This window comes from Biomphalaria glabrata, chromosome 2 (genome assembly GCF_947242115.1).
Source record: "Biomphalaria glabrata chromosome 2, xgBioGlab47.1, whole genome shotgun sequence".
Classification (NCBI taxonomy): Eukaryota; Metazoa; Mollusca; class Gastropoda; family Planorbidae; genus Biomphalaria; species Biomphalaria glabrata.
Window position 1 is genome coordinate 13,885,822 of NC_074712.1, and position 18,335 is coordinate 13,904,156.

The 18,335-nt window shown below is 30.8% G+C and overlaps 5 protein-coding genes across 10 annotated transcripts in view; 3 read left to right on the forward strand and 2 right to left on the reverse strand.

Moving 5' to 3' along the window:
* Positions 1-1,504, forward strand: part of LOC106078588 (dynein axonemal heavy chain 3-like) — a 50,472-nt gene extending 48,968 nt beyond the window's left edge. For both annotated transcript variants that reach the window (XM_056019229.1, XM_056019230.1), the window contains 2 exons: positions 115-204; positions 424-1,504. In XM_056019229.1, coding sequence (XP_055875204.1) covers positions 115-204; positions 424-630 — 297 coding nt within the window. In that variant the 3' untranslated portion in view covers positions 631-1,504. The remainder of the gene's footprint in view (positions 1-114; positions 205-423) is intronic.
* A 164-nt stretch (positions 1,505-1,668) lies between these two features.
* LOC106078589 (uncharacterized) lies at positions 1,669-5,249 on the reverse strand. Its single transcript, XM_013239494.2, has 4 exons — positions 5,091-5,249; positions 3,625-3,786; positions 3,339-3,389; positions 1,669-2,661 (listed from the first exon to the last, which is right to left on the reverse strand). The coding sequence occupies exons 1-4, from the start codon at positions 5,146-5,148 to the stop codon at positions 2,498-2,500; spliced, it is 435 nt and encodes a 144-aa protein (XP_013094948.1). The 5' UTR covers positions 5,149-5,249; the 3' UTR covers positions 1,669-2,497.
* A 179-nt stretch (positions 5,250-5,428) lies between these two features.
* On the forward strand, positions 5,429-9,599 carry LOC106078590 (uncharacterized). The gene is made up of 3 exons (XM_013239496.2): positions 5,429-5,594; positions 6,597-6,728; positions 7,284-9,599. The coding sequence occupies exons 1-3, from the start codon at positions 5,534-5,536 to the stop codon at positions 7,523-7,525; spliced, it is 435 nt and encodes a 144-aa protein (XP_013094950.1). The 5' UTR covers positions 5,429-5,533; the 3' UTR covers positions 7,526-9,599.
* An 878-nt stretch (positions 9,600-10,477) lies between these two features.
* Positions 10,478-16,663, forward strand: LOC106078615 (enoyl-CoA hydratase, mitochondrial-like). 2 transcript variants are annotated; one of them, XM_013239545.2, is made up of 8 exons: positions 10,478-10,781; positions 11,559-11,753; positions 13,959-14,083; positions 14,380-14,479; positions 15,197-15,301; positions 15,708-15,827; positions 16,219-16,286; positions 16,506-16,663. In XM_013239545.2, exons 1-8 carry the CDS (start codon positions 10,691-10,693, stop codon positions 16,569-16,571), a joined length of 870 nt encoding a protein of 289 aa, XP_013094999.2. In that variant the 5' UTR covers positions 10,478-10,690; the 3' UTR covers positions 16,572-16,663. The 2 variants fall into 2 exon arrangements, with proteins under 2 accessions (XP_013094999.2, XP_013094998.1); XM_013239544.2 differs by lacking the exon at positions 13,959-14,083 and adding an exon at positions 12,802-12,932 and having other exon boundaries at positions 10,482-10,781.
* A 4-nt stretch (positions 16,664-16,667) lies between these two features.
* LOC106078613 (tuberin-like) overlaps positions 16,668-18,335 on the reverse strand; it is a 34,250-nt gene continuing 32,582 nt past the window's right edge. For all 4 annotated transcript variants that reach the window (XM_056019234.1, XM_056019235.1, XM_056019232.1 and 1 more), the window contains one exon: positions 16,668-17,800. In XM_056019234.1, coding sequence (XP_055875209.1) covers positions 17,564-17,800 — 237 coding nt within the window. In that variant the 3' untranslated portion in view covers positions 16,668-17,563. The remainder of the gene's footprint in view (positions 17,801-18,335) is intronic.

The window sequence follows — 18,335 nt, forward strand, 5'->3', positions numbered from 1 at the left end:
AGTTGTTTTTTTCATTGTAAAATTAAAAAAAAAACAAAAAACAATCGCTTCATATTGTGTTTCTTTTTTCAATGATGCAATTACTTATAGAATGTAAAATTCTTTCTATTTTAGGGGCTTTTCATGGAAGGTGCCAAATGGGACAGAGACAAAATGGTGATTGGTGAATCAGCACAAAAGATACTGTTTGATACTATGCCATTTGTATCCTTTGTCATATCATTAACATTTTTTATAGATTAAGAAAGATTCTAAATTAATTTAAAAATTTAAGTTAGTTAAAGTTTTTACTATTACCTTTAATTAGTTAAACATATTTAAAGCCAAAACCTAGAACTCTGATCATCATAAATTTTTTTTTATTTATTGCAATTAAAACGTTAGAGGAAAAATATTTTTTTTTCTTTAACAGTAATTGTTCAGATTTGGTTGCAGCCCAACAGAACAGACCTGTTCAAAAAGCTCCCATGCTATTCATGTCCTGTTTATAAAACTAGTGCGAGACGTGGTACTCTCTCCACCACAGGTCACTCCACCAACTTTGTCATGTACATCCAGCTTCCATCAGACAAGCCAGAGAGTCATTGGATCAACAGAGGTGTTGCATGTCTATGTCAGCTGGATGACTAAATTGTAGCCCATTCTCATGTTTAATAACAAACCTTGATTCAGTTAACCAGCCTTACTAAATCTAATTCATTTCAAGAACAACTTTTTGCCCTTTTATGATTCATTGACATAACTAACTTAGTGCTGCAATGTTTAGAAAATGTACATTTTCTAAAAAATGGATTCAATAGATTTTAATGTTATATTAGAATGAGATTTTACTGTCCAGTATATACTTATTCATTTAGGATTTTTTTCCAAATGCCATGTTATCTATTTATATATTTTGTTCTTTAAGTGATGACTCAGTATTATTGCATTCTGTTTATTTTATTTACTTTCTTCACATAGATCCATTATTTACTTTCTGCGAGGACATTTGTATAAGTTTATAGCATGCCTCCGTCCAAGAAATGTGATAGTTTAGTGTCATTCAATTATAGAGTGTACAGAAAATAATATATTTTAAATATTATACAAGCAAAATATTTTTTATTTGAATAATTTTGTTCTTTTAAGATAGATGTGTACAAGTTGAGTTGTGAAATGTTTTATAATGTGTACATATGTTATGCATGTGATGTATCATTAAAAGAAAAATTTACAACTTTTTGTCCAGTATTTTTTTAAAGATTAATTTTAGACCATCATTTAACAATTCCGCCATGTACTAGTTTTGACAATGCTCTGTTATGTTTTACATGTATTTTTGATAATGATAATATTTATAAATAAAATACAAAATATTTTTTTTTATGAACTGCTTTTTTATGCTGACAATAAAAAAAGGGAAACATTATGTTAGGCCTTTTTATAAGTAAATGTTTTATTATATATTTGATCCACCTGTGATAAATTCTTTTTTTTTTGTTTACAATAATAAAGAGCTGTTCAAAAAACATTTCTCGTGGCTTTTGATTACTTAGAAAAGGTAAAACCAAAAATACAAACACATTTTTTTTTTCCTTTTTTTTTTTATTTCAATATAAAAAATATGCAACTGAAACACTATTTGAAAAAAAAAAAATCTGATCAAATTACAAATGGAGTGAATTGAAGGTATAAAGTTGATTAAGGAATATGTTTACCATAACATGTCATTATAATACAATTTATACAAAAAGCAGACGCCTAACTCACAATAAATATGCAGAACATAGCTTGAGAACTACACTACAACCTGTTTGAACCTGTTACATTTCTATACAATGTTTAAAAAAAAAAAAAAGATCTGGTTATAAACTCACAAGGCTATTTATTTTTATAAAATTTAATCATTTTTAAGAAAAGTTATAAAAATGGACAACATAAATGCTACTTCTTATGGTTACTGATTTATGTTGTTCCAAAATATCTTAATAGAAATTTAGTCTAGAACTGGTAAAATTATTGTTTAAAAATTATTGAAATATATACAAGACAAAGCATATTAAAACAAAATAAAATTTCACAAACCAAAATATATTACATTGATATGTTTGATATGGTGGTGGATTGTCATCCTATCCATCTAATATTGCTCTTCTTTCTTTCATTCCTCTCATCTTCCTAAACAAACAAACACACAGCTCGTACGAGCCAATCATTCATCACAACAGCAGACAAAGTTCAAAGACAATTAGCATCATACAATAACTCAGCAAAGTAAATATTTACATCAGTATCAAAGGCATCAAGTTGAGGAATGAATGACGGAATGTTTTAGATATAGATACTTTTTATTGAAATATTTTTTCTTCTCATACAGATTTTGAAAATATGCCATTCTTGGCCACAAAAAAAAAAAAAAATGGCATAATGACAATGTAACACTAGTCCAAGAATTTAAAGTTAATGAACTGGAATGTATGCAAAGAAATGATAAGGCTTGAGAAAACAACTAGGTGAGCTATAATAACTGCCTGAGAATACATAAGAGAGAGCCAAGAACCAGCAGTAATACACTAGACGTCACATGTGATGTTCCATTGCATCCATCTTGATCTTCACAATAACATGTCTCCATGAACACACCCGTGTAATCCCAAGACCATCTGCAGCCCCAAGCAACACCTGCAAGTAATCAAATGTTGAGACTAGGAAACTAAATGTAGTGTTACGTGTAATGCAGGACATGGTGGTCAATGGGTGAAGCACTAGAATTGTAAACCAATGGGTCTCAGTTTGAATCCTGATGAAGACATGGATCCTGATATTTGGTATTTTTAGGATACTACTTCTGATTTGACCCTAATGGGTATCTGACATGTTAGGGAAGTTAAGAGGGTTGGATCTATGTGTTGACCACATGACACCCCTGTTACTGTTGGCCATAGAAACAGATGATTACCTGCCCAATAGATCCCAAGGTCTGAAAGGGGTACCATTACCATATATGTGTAATGCACAAATGTAAGACAAATTTTATCACAGATAATAAAGATTATTATTATTAAATGTTGGGCACACATAAAACTGTAAGAGGTTCTTGTCTATATAAAATATATATATGAGAATAAAAGGTTTGGAACAAATATGTTAACCATCATAAAAGCTGTCTATGTCAGTGTAACTATAAAATCCAAATAAAATGGAAAGTTTTTATAGGCAACTAATATATTTTCTAGTTTAATTTTGTCTGAATCATTTTGGAAAAAAGTTTCTTCTAGTGTTTTATTTATAGACCAAGAACACTAAAAACAAATCATGGATGTAAAACATGTCACAGAAAATTCAAACCAAGGACTCACCGAATGTAGTCCTTGTTGCACAGCGTCTTGTTGTTTTTTGCCAACCTCCCCCTGAAATTATACATAGAAATGAAGTATTAGAATTGTATTATTAGTAACTAGATTTCTTGACTCTACATGGGATTGTTACACAACAGGAATATACCAGTGGTATAGTGCATTTCTAAATGCTTTATTTACAATTTTTTCTTAAGAGAGTACTTTGACAAGAAAATAAACATGTCCTGGAATATTACATCAACTTTGTGACTTTAAAAAAAAAAAAAATAAAAAAATATTTATTTACATCCAGGGCTTTCTTGGTAAATTTTCACACAAAACTGTCCAGGAATATCTGCTTCAAATCCATTGCAGTCCAACAAAGCATTTACTGTTTTGTCAAATGGATAGCCAGATGGGCATGTGTAATCTTCATTACTGTCACACTGATAGCACTGTATTGCCAAACCTGAAATAGATAGTATTACTGTGATTAGTGTTGTTCAAAACAATTCAATGTGTTCAAACTATCAAAAGTGAAAGCTGAATGCTTTTAAAAATGAAAGGGACAACTTTTGATATAAATAAATGATTCAAAACCACTAATTTAATACTTTAATCCATAGCATATATAAAGTACTGAGTAGAATTGGTTGGTAATAATATTTCACTGATTATGCAAGACATGTAAAAATGAATTTAAAAAAATTTAAGACATACTTAATAATAGCTACTGGTGGCAATATTTTAAGTAAGGCTAAGAACAGCTACAATATTTCTTAAAATATTGATTCAGATTCTATTATATCACTAATTATATAAATGAAATACATCATAAAATAATTTTCTTGTTAGTTTTAGTAAAAAAAAAAAAAAATCTTAAAGGAGAGAGGTCCTATGTTACATACAGAGGCATAGCTAGGGTGGGGGAAGAAGGGGAGAAGTTGACCCCCCTCCCCGCTTGAAGTGGGCCTCCAAATGATGGCAAATTCCTAACTACGCCACTGTTTCCATAATTCATTATATAATATAGATCTCTGTGTCCCATGACTATGAATATCAAAGATAAATCAATCTAAACTCTTAGAAGTAGTCTTTAGAAGGGTTGATGAGACTATAATATTATGAATCATCTTAGAAATAGGGAATAAATGAGAGTTGCTATAGACACCATAATAGATCTAGACTATTCTAGACTAGACTAATTTAGAGCCCAGTTTTCTAAAGAAAACAAAAAGTTGACAGCCAATGATGATGGTGCAAAGTTCAATAAGTTAACATTTAATACTTAAAATAGTGACTAGATCTAAATATGGTAGATGTCTATAATAATAGATTATCTAGATAAAGATCTTTTATTTAGATCTATATAGGCCTAAATTAGGCTAAATAAGTATAGTCATAGTCTATAGAGATCACTAGAAAGAGATTAAAAAAAAAACAATTTAATTTGTTAGTTTTATATGTAGGCTATTGAAGACAAATGACACCTATAGAAGTATAGACTACAAATGTACGACTAGTTTGTGATTTCTCATCGGTAGTCAAAGTGTTCAGAAAAAGAAAACATCTAGATTGGTGAGTATACCCGGAAATAACAGCAACAATCTGTGTTACAATCCAACAAAGTTACAAACCATTACCAAAACATTTGTTCTAGGTACAACATAGATCTACTTTCCTCTATACTAATACAATAAAAAATTATGCTTTAACAAGTACGACATAAAGCTCTACATCTAATCAATTATTCAAACATAAATGTGAAATTACCTCCTGAGATACAACATAGGAGAAAAGAAGTTAGCGCCCAAGATCTATAGGACGCCATTTCGGCGTTGACTTCATAGTAGATATTGCCCAGGTGGCGCCAGGAGCACAAGGGCACAGGTAAAAACAGGTAGATCTAAGTTTTACTTTCGTTTTATCGTAAAAGTAAGTTTAAAATAATTTAAAGCGGAAAATTAATGCAATTATATTTATAGATTTTTTAAAAATCTTCTTATTGTTTTTAAATACTATATATCAAAATTATATTAGATATATAGAAATCTAACTATTAGTTTAAAAAATAACTCTGTAGTGTTTTAAGTTTCAATTGCGACCCTTTACCGGAAGTGTTACCTGTGCTCTGGATGTGTCCCTGCTGAACTAATGTTGTATTGTTGCTGCTGTGAAGACAGGACTGTAAAGATAAAACTTTGCACAAGTCTACCATGAACAAACTTGTGGTAGCGGTAACGATCCTGGTGGCTACTTTGATTGTCTTAGAGCAGAGTGAGTATTTATTATTCTAAGTCTGGGACACAGCAATTAAAGCCCTAGTCTTTTAACGTCAATAAGTATACCTACTAGAGTCTAACAATATGCGGAAGTAACACATCAAAATGGCGGTGATTTGCTTGGTTTGTTATATATAAACTGTCTTGTCTTGACTTCTTTTGAAATTGTGTGTTTTGTTTAATGTTAACTATTTAATTACATAGACATAGAGCTATATCTTAATGCATTTAAAAGGCTACCAAATGATTCCTTTTACTTTCAGTTAATGTGAAGAGACCTGTATCTGCTGTATTTTTAAAAACACTTTCTACTCATTTCTATAGGCTGGACATCATGTTATTAGTTAGCTTATCCACCCTCCCATATTAAAAAAAAAATGTATAGCCACTATGGACTAATGCCTTTGCTACCAGTTCATTCCAGATTTTAGATGTAGTTGATGAGTTGAAAAAACATACTGTACCACCATCCACATGAGAAACTCCCATTAGAACTCCATTCTTGAAGGAATTTGTGCCAGGTCACAGATTACAAGAAAACCATTCTTTTTAAACCCAGCACCACAGGGATATATGTGTGTGGCCTATATTCCCTTTTGTCAGGTAGCCTGATATAATTACTGACCATAATTTCAGACAGTTTACCCAGGCGCACAGAAGAGATCTTCTGGTCCATGTTGTGCATTTGTAAGAATGGGGATTGTGGGTTCTCACGCTGTCTTTTCTGTGATGTCTTTGGTAGGGTTGTGACCAACGAGACAGCTATTGTTAAATCTTATTTTGAAACTTTGTAGCCTCTAGTAAATTTAAGCCTAGTGTTTTTTGTTTCTGCATATATACAAGACAAAAGTTATATGAATAATACTAGTTATTAAAAAAAGAGGGGAGGTAATCTATTCCTTTATCAGGATTTCACTGGTGCGACCATGAAGTTGCTGAACATTGACATTTATTTTATGACCATAATAAACTTTCTTTTCCTCTTTTGTTTTTCTAGGTTTTGCCATCAAATGTTTTGTCTGTAATTCATTTCACCAAGCTGATTGTGCAGATTGGTTTGACAATGTCACACAACATTTAGTCAACTGTGACTCTTGGCAACACAAGTGCAGAAAAATTGTTCAAGAAGGTAAGCTTTACATTAAATTAAAGTCACATTTTACTGTCAAGGGGTAACAACTCTTTGAGAGGTAAAATAAATTTCACCTGTGTCAGTGTCAAACAAAAGTTGTAACAGAATATAGTTAGCACAATGACCTATAAATAAACATAATATTCTTTTTTTTTTTTTACCTTTATTAGTTTTGAAAAGTAAAATAATGATGCTCTATTTTTACAAAGCTTATATTAACTCACTCTGTCTGTCTCTCTGTCAAAAATTTTGTTAATGGATTATATTCCCGCACCCTATCTTGGATCAAGTTGAAATTTTGCACAATTATTTCTTTTCCCTTGCAAAACAAGAATCAATAAATAAAAAAAAATAATTACCAATAAGTTCATTATAGCTATTGGTAATTATTTTTTTTGTTTGGTGTTGAACAAAGGAAAGAAATTGTACTTGACAGATTTGGTGGTATAAGTTGAATTAGTTCCCTTTATACATGTGTAGAGAATTAGATCATCTCTTAAAAGTTTTAACTTTTTTTTTTTTAATTTTTTTTTTTTTTGGTTTATCCCTTAGTTTGGTTGGAAGACCACTGGGATGTACGCTACCTTCGCCAGTGTGCAGCTGGTGGCAAAATTGGTCGATATGAAGGCAGAGAGTGTCAAGAAGTCTATGGAACATACAACATTCGGGTTCGATATTGTCATTGTGATAACCAGGATGGCTGTAACAGTGCACCTCATACAAAATCCCAAATTTCATTTGTAGTTCCATTATTATTAATATTTTGCACATTAATTTTAAGGCATATTCGATGAATGATGTGACAGTATGTTTGTGTGGTTTAACCTCTTTAGGCATGTGTGCACTTGTGTGGGCAGCATAGAAAGGATTGTGTTGTTTTTATAGTAAATTTTTATGCGCATTACTTCACAATTAAAAATAAAGGTGTTTTAGTTGTAGGCCTATTTTTTCTTAAATAAAATAATTTAGTTTTTGGGTTATTTATTACAAAGGTTTAGAGGATTGTTAAACAGGGCTCTTTTGAAATATAATCCTTTAAATTTGATTCCTCTGAGTTTTAAAGAAAAGGGGGTATGTTATTGATTTAATGCACAGATTAATCATCTTTGAAGAGCTTATAGATTTGTAATTTTTTGAACTATTAGATTCATTAAATGAACTGTTTATGTTTTGATTTAGCCAATAAGATTCTGATGTATGAGAATGTAAACATTTCCTATATTCTTTGATTATGTCAAGCTGTGGTCTAGTTTAAACTATACTGACATTAAGACTTTGAGTGTTAATAGATACCATTTGCATTCCCGTTTGTTTCTGTTCATTGTGTCAACTAACTTGACTGCTTTGATATTCCCTTAAATTCATTAGTAAATCACTATAGCAGGAAAATGATGAAATATATCAAAGTGCTCACTGTACATTATCTATGACAATATTTTTTGTACATAATTTTTCTGTTAATTGTGATGATCAAAAATAGTTTTGAAAATGCTGTTTTCTGATAGAAAAAAAAAAGAATGGATGTTTGAAGGTTGTGTTTTTTTTGTGTCCATGCTTCTTTAAGAACAAATGTACTGTAAATGAGAGATAGATACAATGTATATACTCATTTTGATATTTAAACATTTGTCCTGATGGTACTATCTTCATATTGTTTCTAAACATGCTAGGATCTGATCTTCTTTTGTTATTGGGGTTCTTTTATGTTTTTTTTTTTTTATTTTGTTTGTTTATGAAAATATTGCCATCCTTTTGCTAAATAGTAAAAGTAGTTGATAAGTTGAGTTCTTTTAAATTTTCATTGCATAAACAAATCTTGCTGTATTTGTTTTCTCATTCAGTGACCAAGTCTTTACAATTTTTTTAATGCAAATTACATTCATTCATCCTTTTCACCATTTACTGTTGCTTTACATACATAATGTTGTCCATTCCATTATACTCTATACTTATAGATTCTTTATTAAACCATTTTGTACAAGTACCTTTTTTTTTTATTGGAGATATCTTGTAAATATGTTTTATTAATGTGGCCTTAAAATAAAAGAACAGGTTGTAGTCTCCGCTGCTGCATGACATTAATAGAAAATTGAGAAGTATAGAACACTCATTTTACACACGACAGTTCTGTGTTGGCTAATGAAAATTAACTTGCGACCAAGTGCTGTAGCCTCGTAAGAAGAAAATAGTATTTTCCTCCTTTACTAAGTCATCATACACAACTCTACCTAACTTTGTAAAGTTACTCTGGTGTTGTGATGGCTATGCATCCAATATTATGTCGTAAGTAGATTGTTGACTTTTTTTACTTGCCTTTATAGACAGCATTTCTAAACATGTGAAGAGATCACAAATGGTTTGCTTACTGGTTTTCTACAATTAAAATGTTCAACTCATGTAAGTCTACACTGTAGGTTTACCAATCAATACCATTATTGCCAATGGTATGTCTGCAAAATAAAGCAAGTGGTCAACGGTTATTAACAGATAGAAAAAGCTTTTTTAAGAATACAAAAATGTTTAGACATTATTGCATATTATGTACAGTTTTTACAAAATAGCATTGTACCTAGTTATCTTCTCCCTTTCTTGGAGTCTCTTTTCAGTGGTTAGATTATTGCCAGAGTTAATATATGGCAATTGATTTAAACTGTTAAGTCATATGTTTTTGATTGCCTCTGTGGCCAACATATTTAAGCCAAATAATTGGCAATATGTTTCTGTTTGACAATAAGCAAAAAAAAAAAAAAGACATTTTCAAAAAATGTGTTTCTGTTCTTGATGCTCATGTAAACATTCCAAAACTATTACACTAGTTACATTTTTTTTTAAATAAAAAAATACTATTTTAATAAAACAAAATGAGCATATTGACTTTTTTATTCTTTCGGTCTCTGTGTGTGTTTTGATATTTTGGCTGCAGGGATTGATTTTACATCATTAAAGGCTATCCATGAATAAAATAAAATTACTAAACTAATCATATCATTGATGACATTCTGTTTACTTGAGGCACTAGATTGTGTATGTGTTCATCCTGTGAAGTCAGTGTCAGAATTGACTTACCAAGTCTACTGGAAAAAACTTAGTCCTGAAATGGGCTAAATATTTTCTTTAGGGATATTCAGGATTAAACAGTAGTCTGTTGGTTTATATGCTGCTAACTTTCTGGTGGAAATAATTATATGGTCTTAATTCAAACCTCATGTAGGGTGGCAAGAGACAACAGTGAAAAGTTTTGAACACAGTACTGTCTTGAAAACAGTTCAAGTGCACACTACATGGCCAAGAAGCCACCTAGTGCAGTACAACTATTGGAACAGTTTTCTATAATTAAAAAAATAAATAAAGCAAACTCCACAGTTTTGAAGGTGAAGTGGGGAAAAAAATAGATGTATTGTTAGGTATAATTATCTATTTCTTTATAATGATAATGGCATTGATTTGATTTGATTAGGAGTAAAAAAGAAAACATCAATGTAGAGCAGCAAGCTAGATTTTGTCAATAATAATTGAACTTTCTTTTGAGAATAGTATTGAATTTTCATTTTTACTAAACTAGATCTAAATTTATCTGGAAATCTAAAGATACATAGAGTCTAGATCTATACTTGTAGAATCATTTACGGTTTAAAAAAAAACTTCATTCATTTTCTTTTGTCATTCCTGTTTGTACCATAAATTTCGAGCCCTAAATAGATCTAGATTCAAAAGCGTATAATTTTCGTTTTGTTCCGGGTTATATGAGGTCAAGGCAAAGTTTTGTGATCAAAGTTGACTCTCTAGTGACTCTAGAACTACTATTTTAGTAACTAGAGTTGTCTAAATATAGATAGATCTATAGAATCTAGAGATTCATGAGAATCTAAGCAAGCAGACAAAAGCACTCTTATTTAAAAATCTAGAGGCTAGACATTGTCTAGTCTGGTATTGATCTGTCCCAGATAAATTACACAATCATGGCACAACTGGGACGAATTTTAAAACTTGCAAATCGGGGCTCTAACAGTTACAGTAGTCTTCAAAGTCTTGCAAGATTATATTCTACTGGCACGTATTCCAATTTCAAAATGAGTCTAAATGAAATGACACATTGTCAAATAATAATTAATATGTGTTTTTTTAAATAAGTTGCTCATTCATTCATCGTAATCTAGATTTTTTGAACATTGTCTCTTTTATGCAATCTTTCTTTTTTAGACTAAAATTGTAATAACAATACAACTAAATACAAGTAAGATCTACTAAATACACAAGCTGTAAAAAATGTTTGTTTGAAATGTTTCGATATTTCTTCAGTGTTGAAGGTAATTTACTTCCTAGTCCAAACCATCCCCAGGATGATGGGGGTGGCAGCAGGCAGGGTATGAACAAAGGACCATTAAGACTATTGAACGACAATCCAGCTCACATACCACACAACCAGGCAGCCAGAACCATTATAATGAGTGATAAAGACACATTTCATATGCTTTATATAATAAACTTGCATGAATAGAATAGATTAACACATGGATGCTCCAAAACGTAATTCTCTTTTGAAGAAATATCAGTAATATGCATTACACTATTACAGAGTGGTGAGTCGGGTATTTGGTAATAAAGTAATAAAGAAAGCTTTGTTAATAAGTTTTCTTGACAGTTCCTAAACAGATAACACATTTTAATATTGGTGTAACTAAGTTTAAATAGCATAAAAATTTTAGATTTATGTTCTTGTTTAATTTGTAAAATTTCATTTCATTAGCTTTAATGCTTTTTTTTTTTATTTTGTCAGTATCAGGATTCCATATAGTTAATTTTGCTACTAATAACTTTTGTCTATAGCTCAGTATGAAAACATCAAAGTGGAAAAAAAGGGAGACAAGCAGAATGTCTTGCTGATCCAACTCAACAGACCCAAAGCTCTCAATGCTCTCTGTAATAGCCTCATGTCTGAACTAACAAAAGCCCTCCAAGAGGCAGAAGCTGATAAAGATATTGGTGCTGTCGTTCTAACAGGAAGTGAACGAGCATTTGCAGGTTGGTTATACGATAAGAGAGGAGCTAAAAAATGTTTGATGAGCTGTACTTATCTATTACCTTTTAAAGATTCTATCAATATTTCTAGATTTTGATAGAATTAATTTTCAACCTTGTTCAGAAGTAGCTAGGGCAGGGATATGAATTAAATTTCTAAAATTTCTTTATCAAATTCTGTGTACTTAATGCAACTTATCGTGAAAGATGGACTTTAGTTGAGAGCCTAAAAATTTATGTTGACAATAAAAGAAATGGATGACAAAATATTAATAATATGGTGTTAAATAATTGAATAATTTTAAAATGTTTGTTTATTGTTTGCATTATTGCATTCTAACAGCTTATAACAAAGTCCCCCTCAGCCTTGTTTTCCTTGTCACTTTGAGCACATTGTAACTAATTACAAAAAATTTTAACATTTCAAGTTTTGCAAGACATTCGTTTTTCTTAAAGCTAAACTGCTGAACAATATTCTAATAAAAGTCATTTTTAAGTATGTGACCCTTATTTTTTTTTCAGTAAAGCCTATTAATTTTATTAAATCAATTAAAATTTATCAGGTTATACAAAAACAGTTAAGATTTCATATTAACAATAAATGGCTATAGAAGGAATAATTATTTTTAATGTATTCATTGTTTAGTTAACTGGTGTTGGCTAACCTTAAAGTGATGACAAAGAACTAGACTAGTTTGAGTAAGGCAATGTAATGTTACATGGTGTTTAAGGTCCTTTTTTTTTTTTTTTTTTTTTTTTTTTACATCATTATGGCCATGATATCCAAATGATATAAATTAAACAATCAAAAGAAAATGTAAGCATTTTTTTTTTCCTAAAAAAAAATAAATTTAGTTTACAACTTTGAAATGATTTTCAGACTTAATGTTTATACAGTAATTTTGTGTCCTAATGTTATTGCTGTCATTTTGTGACATCAATCAATAAACATCAAATTTGAATTAATTCATTTTCAAATTATTTGATAAAACTTTGCTCACTTTTTAACTTTGAAAGAACAAAACAAAAGCCATTGACCTTGTTGTTTCAGCTGGTGCAGACATCAAAGAAATGCAAACAATGAACACATTCTCTGATGTTTACAACTCTGACTTCTTAAAAGGCTGGGAAGCTGTAGCCAGATGTCGCAAACCAGTTATTGCAGCTGTTAATGGATATTCTGTATGAAGACATGTAGTTTGATTTGCAGTAATCTTCTTTTAAGATCCCACCTAAAAGCCTCTAGCACTAATCTTATTGGCTTCTATTTGTCTCATCACTTAAACACTTGCAAATGTGGTTAGCTATCATTGTACTCAAGTGGGATGGAGGCAGCTAAATCTAAGTGGCATGGTATCTGTGTTTTGCTTTCTGCACTCAACGTTATTTACATTTTGTGTCAATGGTGGTGGTATTTGATAGATGTCTATAACTATCTAGCCCGCTCTTTCAGTTGGTGATGACATCAAAGAAATGTGTACCATGTCCATGCTGCAGGTGTTCACACTGAACTTTCCACCATTTGATATTCCACTGATGCGATCCACAAAGTTTTTGATAGCTGCAGTCAATGGCTACGCTGTATGTTTGCTTAGCTGGGTATTATTGTAACTTAGCAATAGTGTTGCTTCTTAGTACTTTAAACAGTCAACTGGTTCAGATCATTCACAGCTCTTCCCTGACTTTATCATAATGTTGATCAGTGTTTATTCTTCTTCAACTAGCCAGGTTTTTATTTATGCTGAGCTCAAATCTCTTTTGCAGTCTGTACCAAGTAAAAGTATTGTGGGGTTCTTTTAGCTGTTCCACACTGGCATACAGAGTGTTGGTTATGCTGGGTTGATTTGGCAATAGGGTCTGTCATGATCAGTCTTTTGAAATTATAGTAGTACATTCTCTTGCTTGGTGAAAGATTTACTCCTGCCAACCTTGCTCTGCAATCAGTTTAATTTCTGACACCAAAGCTATCCATTCTATTCTGAAATCCTTTTGGGAAAGAAAAAATATGTCTATGTTTTTGGTCATTGCATAAAGAATCAGATTATATTTTTCTAATAGTCTTTCTGATAATGTACACTGTCTGTTACATACGTTTTTGCATTTCTGTTCAATGTTAAAAAAAACAACAACAAGATAGCTGGATGCTTATAAAAGGGCTCACTTAAATATTTGTCGCTCGGACATAATTCAACACTTATCTTTCAACAGTGGGTGCCGATATAGCTGAAATGAGTAAGATGACCTTTGAAACGGTTGTAGCAACTGATTTTCCTAAACTTCTCAGAGTAGACTTTTGCAGAAAGCCAATCATTGCTGTGGTCAATGGCTATGCTGTATGTTCTCAGCCATTTCTTTCATTTTTCTTTTTTTTTATCTTTATGTTGTGTTTTTCTTAAAAAGGAAGTTAACCTGTTTAGCAGAAGTTAATTTTAAAAAAAATTTTTTTACAATATTTTTTTTCTTTTGGAAAATGTTTGACCTAAAGTGATTTCACTTGTTACCTATTTGCTTTTACTTTTCCTATATATAAAAGTTCAACAATAAATTAGAAATAAATAAAAAGTATATTTCAATCTTTAAAATTTTTCTAAACATGGTTTAATTGATTTTGTTTATTGTACAACTCTAGCTGGGTGGAGGCTGTGAGCTGGCAATGATGTGTGACATTATCTACGCTGGAGAGAAAGCTCAGTTTGGACAGCCAGAAATTACATTGGGAACCATTCCTGGTAATTCATTTGTTCATTTTATAGAAGACTTGATTGAATATTGTCTCATACATACATTTGTTATTTGGTAGAGAATCAACACTAATAGAATAAAGCTGTTGGACAGTGAAGTAATGAAATATAGAAATTTTTCAACTAATGTTTGGAAGCCTTAACACTGTTGATTGTGATCAGCACACCCTGTTTAATAGTTGTTCCCATAAACTACATAATTTAAATGAACCTACATTATAAATAACTAGCCGGATATGACCTGCGGGCCTTTGTTTGTGTATCACTTATGTAGGGCCATGTTCCCTTATATAGCTAATATAAATTATTGTGAAAATGAGTTTACCCGATTAGTTAAAAAATGTCATTCTTCAATAGAGATAAATTTAGGATTTTTATTTTTAAGGTCTACTTGTTTTGGGAGAGACATATAACATACAATATGGTCTTCACCATGATCAAAAGAACATTCAAGCCTAATTTTATCAAGATTGATCAGATGGTTATGAGTTCTATTCAGGAAATACATATATACATCATTACAATACATACAAACATACATACTCCTTTCTACATTGTGCTCTTTATATTAGATAAAGGTCTTGAATGGGCTCTATAGGTTATTGTAATATATACTATTTATTTCATATAATACAAAAGTAATACAGTAGACAGAGGCAGTGAACTATTATGAATGTTAAACCTTGATATTTCATTTGATTGTAGGTGCTGGAGGAACTCAGAGATTAACAAGAGCTGTGGGAAAGTCAAAAGCTATGGAGATGGTGCTCACTGGCAATAGAATATCAGCACAAGAAGCAGAGAAAGCTGGTAAGATGTAGAAGTATTTGAATCTCCCAAATAGAAACTCCAGCAGATTTGTATCTTATGAGACCCAAGTGTAATCATTCAGATTTATGAATATACTTTAGTTTTGTTTTACCAGTAAATAAAATAATGTTTCAATGATTTACTTACTCCTTTCCACAATTTTTTGCAACTAAAGGGCAATAACCATTTATGTAAACTTGTAGATGGATAAGGAAAACTGAAACATTCTTTATCTAAACATTGCTTTTTTGTTATAATGATAAGTTGACAGTTAATGCTATTTTATGTGATTATGATGTCTTATAAAAATAGTAAAATGTGAATGTATGGGGAAAAAAATGGCACAGTATTTAATAGTGAAAATCTCTAAGCGTACGATTTGTAACTTATGCTATTTTTGTTTCAGGTTTGGTTAGTAAAGTTTTTCCCCCTGATCAAGTTGTAGGCGAAGCATTAAAAACAGCAGAAAAAATTGCCAGCTTCTCAAAGACCATTGTAGCTATGTGTAAAGAAGCAGTGAACACAGGTAATTGGAAAGTTCCATGGGACACAAGATCTATGAGTGATGACAATACCATTATGACCCAATAGCATTTCATCATATTGCCTTTTTTTTTTGTTTTTTTTTTAACTTGATTGCTCATTTATTTCTTCTTTATTCAAATGATCCACTTGTTTGGTACAATTAGTCACTTGGTATTGTTAACTTTGAAATGACCCACATTTTTTTATACATAAAATTTGGATGCCAAATGGCAGCATTCAAGAAAGTAATTACTTAAGATTATGATTCAATTAGCAGTCTACCTTTTTAATGTGAATGTTCATGTTTTTATTTTATAAGTCTCAGTTTTTTTCTTTTCATCACAGAATGAGTTTGAATATAGATCTATTTGATTTGTTCTTTTGCTCTTTAGGCTATGAACTTACACTAGCTGAAGCCATCCATTTTGAAAAGAGATTGTTTCATGCAACATTTGCCACAGTAAGCTCTAATGATATGATATTTTAAAATTATTTATTATTATGTTATTTCAATAAAAAGTTAGAAAACAACCCCCCCACCTTACAGAACTATATGAAACAAAACAGCATTTCCACTTTGAAAGCCCCAAACCAACCCATCTTAAAATAAAGTTTTTAAATAATCTTAGCAATGTTTTATTTTCCTTCAGTTACTCTATAAATTGTTTTTCCCTTTCAGAATGACAGGAAAGAAGGAATGACAGCCTTTGTTGAAAAAAGATCCCCCAATTTTAAGGATTCATAAATTTGTGATCAGCAAATGTTTCTTCTAGATTTTGTTATTCTTTACTATTATGTGTAAATTCATAAAGTATTAAACAGCTTGAACCTAACAAAGACATGATTTTTAAATCAATTTTATTTCTCTTTTTGTTTTAATATTTCTTTAATAGATATGAATAAATCTATTTTAATATTTCTATCAATGTTAGCAATCACACCCATGGCTTTGCATTTCTTAACTATCCACATGCAACAAAATCATGATCATTGTTGATTACCAACAGCAAATGTATAATTAGACTGAATTAAACAAGTTCTTTGATTGAAACTTTTTAAAACAGAAAAAAAAAAAAAAGGGTCAGCAGACCCTAACATGTATGAATGTAAAGTAGTGAGAGGTAATTAAATAATAAAAAAGGTTATAACTAAAAGTTCTAAAGGATTGCTTTTTTTTTTTCCCATCAGTAATTTCAAGAGTTGTCACAGCCATAAAATATCTTTGACTTAATTTGGTTGTTGTTTTTTTTACATTCACAAAAAATTAATATTTGACATTTAATAGGGAAAAAAATGTTAATTAGTTTCAAGATAATTGACATCACATCTTTAATTAGTAGCAACTTCCAATAATTATTTTTTTTGTTCAGGTATAAAATACATTTTAAAATTAAATTGGCCAAAGTCTCAGTGAAAAGTTTCATAGTTCCAATAAAAATCTAAGGCTTAAGTTAAACTTGCAGTACAGTTCAAAAAATTACTTCATTGCCAACAAGATTTTAATATACACACACAAAATATCTGAACACATGAAACTTTTGTTTTTAAACATCCACATAAAATAAGAATGCAACAAAACAATTAAAAATGATTTAAAACCAAAAATAAATGCATTTGATTTCATATCAACTATGAAAGACAGTGATAGTATTAAAAAAAACAACTTGAAATTAGACATTCTTGTGGAATCAAAAGAAATGAAAATACAAAATAGTTTAAACAAGAGGCCTCAGAAATTTACAGATAATCTGTAAAATCTTCATAGGCTCCACCAACAGTATCTCCACTGGCCCCAGTGGGTGGCCACATATGAGATGGACTAGCAGGTTGTTCAGTGGATGATTCTTCTGGCTGATGTTCCAGTATTCTCTGTTTGAGTAACTTGATCTGTCTCAGTCTCTCTAACCAGTTGGAGGCAAACACTTCAGGGCTTCCTACAGTAGACTGCTGGCGTTGCAACACCATGGAAGCCAGCTGGTTTTGTAAAAAAAATTAAATTATACAACAGCGACTGATACTGAGTTTAATATTTAAACATTGATTGAAAATACATAAAGAATGACATATACATATATTAAGTTCTTGTTTTTTTTAAGTTCATCAACTTCAATTCAGGATATTTTATACACAATCCATTTACACACATTTGAGACTTTGAGAAAAAAAAACTTGTTGAAGCTAAGTAAAATTAAATAGACCCCCTCCCCAGCAGACAACGGCTTTGGCTGGATCGGATGAAAAATATGCATAATCATGTGAAATACTGCACTCATCCATAATCTTTGGAATCGAAGACATTGCCATTAATAAAAAATTGAAACGGAAGGATCATGTAGCTAGGTATCATTTCAGAATGTAGGTAATGCTAACATTCAAGACTTAACTTTTAAAAATTATTTTATCTTAACACCATGTGCTTCATATAAGAGAGACTAGTGGGTATGCCCTTCAGAGAAGTGATGCTGGGTGGGTATGTCCTTCAGAGAAGTGATGATAGTGGGTATGTCCT